This window comes from Myotis brandtii, unplaced genomic scaffold, assembly GCF_000412655.1.
Source record: "Myotis brandtii unplaced genomic scaffold, ASM41265v1 scaffold600, whole genome shotgun sequence".
Taxonomy (NCBI): domain Eukaryota; kingdom Metazoa; phylum Chordata; class Mammalia; order Chiroptera; family Vespertilionidae; genus Myotis; species Myotis brandtii.
Window position 1 is genome coordinate 545,875 of NW_005370273.1, and position 6,990 is coordinate 552,864.

The 6,990-nt window shown below is 40.2% G+C and overlaps 1 protein-coding gene across 1 annotated transcript in view; it reads left to right on the plus strand.

Annotated features, from left to right (window-relative positions):
* POLR2D (polymerase (RNA) II (DNA directed) polypeptide D) overlaps positions 1-6,990 on the plus strand; it is a gene marked incomplete at its 5' end in the record, with an annotated part of 12,612 nt that overhangs the window by 1,695 nt on the left and 3,927 nt on the right. The window contains one exon of the mRNA XM_005879464.2: positions 4,749-4,844. Coding sequence (XP_005879526.2) covers positions 4,749-4,844 — 96 coding nt within the window. The remainder of the gene's footprint in view (positions 1-4,748; positions 4,845-6,990) is intronic.

A 6,990-nucleotide genomic window follows, 5' to 3' on the forward strand; every position in this document is an offset into this window, starting at 1 on the left:
CTGTCTGGGGTGAGGGGCTGGGGGTGGGGCCGGCCAGGGTGAGGGGCTGCAGGTTGTTTGCTGACCTGCCCCACCCCCGACAGTAATTAAATACATTGTGGTAAATCCGTTTGACGGGCTACTATGCTGTCATTAAAACCTATGATAGAAAAAGAAATGGAAAGATGGTTACATATGTTAAGTGTGCAGAAAATGAAGGTGATAAAACTGTATGGGAAATATAGTCTATTCTGACAAGTGTGAATGTATGCATGGAGAAAAGACTGGAAGGAACTGTGCATAGCTTCCATGTAAAATTATAAACTGTTAGGCCTAAAAGATGACTTGAATAAATGAAGATGAATTTAAACACATTCATGAATGAAAAGTCTTTATGTTGCAAAAATGTCAATTTGCCCCAAACTAATGTATACATTTGCTATTCTAAATCCTTGAGGGAATTGAAAGGGGGAGCAGAATAAAATGATCTTAAATTTGTGAGAATTGTCAAAAATTTTTTAAAAAGAAAAATGAAGGGAAATTTACTCTATTAGATGTTAAAATGCATTAAAAAGTAATAATAATTGAAATAATATAGTGATATTTTGTCATGAAATAGATCATTGAAACAATAGAAAATTTGGAAACATTCAAATACAAATTTATTATATTTTATATGAGTCCAATTTATGGTTAAAATGGCACTGTAAATTAGTGGGGAAATATTTTACAACAAAGTTTGAACTCTATATTACACCAAAATAAATTCCTAAGAAATTAAGGATTTAAATTTAAGCTATGATGCGTAAAGTGCTGTGTGACAAGTGTGACAGCATGACTGAATGTATATATTGTGGTTTAGCAAAACTTTAAATGTGGGAAACATGATTGACTCTAGTTGAATGTAAGCTTTGTGAAGGTAGGGACTTAGTCATATTCATCACTGTGTCAGTCTCATTGTAGGCACTAAATAATTAATTGAATAAATAAATGAATTTACATAAATGTATTTAAACTTTCCTATATTGATAAAATGCCATGTGTAAAATGTAAGTGTGAATAAACTGAGGAAGGATTGATATCCTTAGATGATATCCAGTTCATAAAATGGCTTGATTTATATCAGAACTTTAAATGACTAGTTCACATGAAATAATGGTCATATTTAAGGAAATCAAAGAAATGGTGAAATAGCTAAGTAGACTTAGAAAAGATTAAAAAGAATGGGAATCCTAGTGTAACAGGTAGGAGAAATGGGCACTGTCATTTATTGCTGGTGAGAGCATATATTGGTAAAGCCCTTGTAAGGGGCATGTCTCTCAGAAGCCTTCAGACAGTCTTATCCTTTGAATAATCCTACTTCCAGGAATTTATTTTTAAAACACACAGCAATCAACTACACAAACAAGTGTTCATTAAAATGATGGTCAAAAAACATTGGAAACAAGTGAAATGTTCAACAAGAGGAAATTTGATGTATAAATTATGGCTCAACTTTTCAGTGGAATGTGTAGTCACGTGTGTACTAACATGGAAAACAGTTACTATGTTGTTGAGTGAAAAATGGCCAGTTGTGTCTGGCTGGTGTGGTTCAGTTGCTGAGCGTCGACCTATAAACCAGGAGGGAGGGGTTCAATTCCTGGTCAGGGCATGTGCCTAGGTTTCAGGTTCACTACCTATGCCTCTAAGACAATGGTTCTCAACCTTCTGGCCCTTTAAATACAGTTCCTCATGTTGTGATCCAACCATAAAATTATTTTCATTGCTACTTCATAACTGTAATGTTGCTACTGTTACGAATCGTTATGTAAATATCTGATATGCAGGATGGTCTTAGGCGACTCCTGTGAAAGGGTCGTTCGACTGCCAAAGGGGTCGCAACCCACAGGTTGAGAACCGCTGCTCAAAGGGATATCTGTCAAAGGAAACAGTCAATGTGTCTCTCTCACATTGATGTTTCTCTCTCAACCTCTTCCATCCCTCCCTCCTCCCCCTTCCCTCCTCTATTCCTCTCTTCCAATCTCTCTGTAAAGCAATGGAAAAAATACCCTCTAGTGAGGATCAAGAAAAGAAAAATGGCCAATTTTGGTATAACATGTTAGGATTCCTTTTTATGATTTAAAAAATATATTTGTGTTGATTTCAGAGAGGAAGAGAGAGGGAGATAGAGATAGAAACATTGATGAGAGGAATCATTGATCAGCTGTGTCCTCCATGCCCCCTACTGGGGATGGAGCCCCAAACCCAGACATGTGCCCTGACTGAGAATGGAACCTGTTACCTTTTGGTTCATAGGTCAATGCTCAACCACTGAGCCATGCTGGCTGGGCTATGAAAAATATTAATACTGGTTATTTCTGGGAAGAATTTTAGATTATTTTACATTACTGATACTTTAAAAAAAATATATATTTTTATTGATTTCAGATAAGAAGGGAGAGGGAGAGAGAGATAGAAACATCAATGATAAGAGAGAATCACTGATTAGCTGACTCCTACATGTACCCTACTGGGGACCAAGCCCACAACGCAGGCATGTGCCCTTGACGAATCGAACCCAGGCCTCTTCAGTCCACAGGCTGACTCCACTGAGCCAAACCAGCCAGGGTGATACTTTTTTTTTAATCCTCACCCAAAGACTGAGGATAATTTTTTTATTGGTTTTTAGAGAGAGTGGACGTGATGGTGCAGGGGGAGAGGAAAACATCTATGTGTTAGAGACACATCAATTGGTTGCCTCCCACTCACACACTGAGCCTGCAATCAAGTTGCATACCCTTTTTTTAAAAAAATATATTTTATTGATTTTTTACAGAGAGGAAGGGAGAGAGATAGAGAGCTAGAAACATCGAGGAGAGAGAAACATCGATCTGCTGCCTCCTGCACATCTCCCACTGGGGATGTGCCCGCAACCCAGGTACATGCCCTTGACCGGAATCGAACCTGGGACCCTTCAGTCCACAGGTCGACACTCTATCCACTGAGCCCAACCGGTTTCGGCAAGTTGCGTACCCTTGACCAGGAATTGAACCCAAGACCCTTTGGTCCACAGACTGATGTTCTAACCACTGAGCAATAGGCCAGGGCTATTAATACTTTTTTGGTATTGTTCGTAAATGAGTATGTGCTCATTTGAAAACATTATGAACCTCTTTATAAACTTAAGTAAAATTTACTGTATTTTCTTTACAAAATGAAAATAGCTTCAAGTGACAAAAAGTTACTAATAGAATGTGTGAGTTTATATTCTGAAACAGAAAAATGTCTAGAATGCTATTATACTAAGATTATATGTTGATATTTGTTTATGTGGTAATATGGGTAGGTCGCGCTTTTATTTTGCCTTTCTGTATTTTCTAAATTTTGTACATTAATATGCTTGTAATAGAGTGATAAACACAGTGTTTTGTTTCTGAACAGATAATTAAAGTTTTCTTTCAAACCACATTTACCATTGATGTGCTCTATTTTATTTTTATTTATTCTTTTAGAAGATTTTTTATTGGGCCTGGCCAGTGTGGCCCTGTGTTTGAGTGTCTACCTATGAACCAGGAGGTCACAGTTCAATTCCCAGTCAGGACACATTGCCCGGGTTGCAGGCTCGATCATGATGTGGAGTGTGCAGGAGGCAACCGATCAATGATTCTCTCTTATCATTGATGTTTCTGTCTCTCTCCCTCTCCTTTCCTCTGTGAAATCAATAAAAATATTAAAAAAAAATTTTTTTTTTAAAGATTTTTTAGTAGTTTTTACAGAGAAGTACTGATATGAGAGAGACATAGATTGGTTGCCTCCCACGTGGACCTGACCTGGGCTGGGGATTAAACCTGCAGCCCAGGTATGTACCCTTGACCTGTGATTGAATCTTCGAAATTTTGATGCATAGACCAACGCTCTAACCACTGAGCAGAGCAGTCAGGTAATTCCCTGTTGTTTTATACAGTTTGTCATCCTATATAATAAAAGGCAAATATGCAAATCGAATGAATGGCGGCACAACCGATTGCTATGACACACACTGACCACCAGGGGGCAGACGCTCAACGCAGGAGCTGCCCGCTAGTGGTCAGTGCACTCCCACAGGGGGAGCGCCACTCAGCCAGAAGCTGGGCTCACAGCTGGCGAGCACAGCGGCATTGGTGGGAGCCTCTCCTGCCTCCCTGGCAGCATTAAGGACCCCTTGGGTGTCCTGGACTGTGAGAGGGTGCAGGCCAGGCTGAGGGACCCCCCCCCCCCCCCCCCCAACCGCAATGGGACTCTAGTTTAAAATAAGATGCAGTTTACATATATATTTGTACAAAGTAAGGTATGCCTGTATTTATTCATTTATTTTGATAAATTAGAAAGAATTTTCTCTAAGTCAAACACCTAATATGTTGGAGGCATCTAATATCATGTGTTTGACAAAATTAGTAACGAAGGAAGCAAGGAAGAGTGGTAAGAAGAGCAGAGAGCAACAAAATAAGTTGCTGGGGAAACATTGCATACTCCTTGAGGCATATTGTGGTTTTTCAAAAGTTGCAATAGCAGGGCTTCTCTGCCTGAATGTGATTTCTTAACTTTCATTGTTTCCTTCATTTTGTTTTAACTTCCTGTTCTCCAGGAATAGGACCAAGAAGTAATTTGAAAGTAGGCTTTTGCAACTGCCCTAACCATTATGGAAAGATTGCAAGTGCTTTACTTTTTCTCTTCCTTGCTTCATTTGATTCCCATTTCCTATTCATCACTCTTTGATTATGTTTTGTTATGATTTTCTTCCTGATGATCAGCTTGTTGCTCCAGAAAAAGCTTCATAAGTTTGAATTGGCCTGTTTGGCCAACCTTTGTCCAGAGACTGCTGAGGAGTCCAAGGCTCTGATCCCAAGGTTAGTACTGGGTATGATAAATTTGATGTGTTTTGTATATATTCCTACAACTGGAATTACTGTCTAAATGGGTGCATTTAAAATCTGGATAGACATAAACATTGAGAGGGCCTCTTGTAACAGTGTGAGAATGATGATTTTGTAGCAAACCCATTGTTAGCAGAAGTGTGGAATAGCTGAAACTCTCAAACACTGATGGGGTGCAAATTAGTACAGTCACTTTGGAGAGCAATTTGGCCACATCTAATATAGGTAAAGGTGAATATATCTCATGACCCCAAAATTTATTCCTGAATGGATGCCTTCAGACCCACTCATTGGTTTAGAAGTAGATGTGTATTCCAGGGTATATTGGTGTGTGTTAGTGATAGCAAAAACATCACATCAGTGTATAGGCCAACTAGAGACTGGATAGATATAGAGACTGGTAAGAAAAGCTCTCACAGAAAGCAACTGAAGGTCCGGAGACATATCTCAGCTCTAGGGGTGGCCACTGAGAGCTCTGGGGTCTAAACCCAAAGCTGGGCCCCCAGCAGAGAGCACCAGAACTGAGAAAGGTGCCCGCGTAACTGGCTGTGAAAAGCAGCAGCGTTACAATACGCCAGGGAGAGAGAGCTAGAAATGCAGGCACCCTCTTAAAGGTCCAATACACAAAATTTTGTGTGCAGCCACTCACATTGGGCTCCTGCAGAGGGAGGGCAGAGTGGACTAGAGATGTGGGGGCTCTGGATTAGAGCTCAGGAGCCAGACACCCTGGTTTCCTGTGATGAGTTGTTCCCTCATGCTGTGGAGGACATCTTTCTCAGGCAGACCTTTGCTATCCAGGTGGCTTTTGCCTGGGGTGGGGGGGTGGTGGTGGGGAGACAGTTGACCCACCCCATTGGGAAACCCCTTGCCCCACCCTCTGTAGTTTCTGAGGCCCATTAAGAACTGAGAACAACAATTAGCCTCCGGGCAGAAGCAGTTACCTCACCCAGTTGGGAAACCTGTCCCCCAACCTGTGGATAATTGCTTGAGGTTACTCAAGACTGAATCCAATCAGTCTGCAGGCAGAGGCAGGTCTCTGGAGGCTTTGAGTCTGGCCTGAGCTAATGAGGAAGAAATAGCATTTGACACTGTCCTGCAATAGAGATTGGGAGGCATAGTAGATATAACTAATACACAGTCACAAACTCAGGCAGCCAAAATGGGGAGACAAAAAACCACCCCCAAATGAAAGAACAAGAGAATTATCTAGAAGAAAAGCTAAATGAAATGGAGATAAGAAATTTATCAAACAGAGTTTAGGATAATGATGGCAAAGATGCTAAAGATCATGAGAAAAGAAATAGTAAATATGAAGAATGACATAACACTAAAAAAGAGCACAATGGAATGGAAGGAATATACAGCAGAATAGGGGAAGCCAAGGATCAGATCAGTGAATTAGAAGATAGGGTAGAAAAAATAACACAATCAGAAAACCGAAAGAAAAAAAATAGGAGGACAGCTTAAGGGAGCTGTGGGGGCAACATGAAACAAGAATGTTGGCATAATAGGTGAGCCATAAGGGCAAGAAAGTGAGCAAGGGATAGAGAACATGTTTGAAGAAATAATGGTAGAAAACTTCCATAACCTGGTGAAGAAAAATGTCACACAAGTTCAGGAGGCAAAAAGAGTCCCAAGCTAGAAGAACACAAACAGGCCCATGCCCAGACACATCATAATTAAAATGCCAAAAATTAAAGAAAAACGGAATTAAGGCAGCAAGAGAAAAGCAATTTGTTACTTACAAGGGAGCTCCCATAAGTGTGACAGTTAATTTCTCATCAGAAATTCTACAGTCCAGAAGGCTGTCATGAAGTACTCCAAGTAATGAAAAGCAAGAATCTGAAACCAAGATTACTATATCCAGCAAAGCTATCATTCGAAATAGATGGTGAAATAAAGATCTTCCTTGACAAAAAAGGCTAAATGTATTTGTCACCACCAAATCAGCACTACAAGAAATGCTAAAAGGACTGCTGTAATAATAAATAGACAAAGGCATACAGAAGTAAATTTGCAATAAATAAGTACCTATCCTATATAATAAAAGCCTCATATGCAATTTGTTCGACCAGGGGGCGGGGCTGGCCGGCCAACCCCTCCCCCTGGCCAGCCCCAC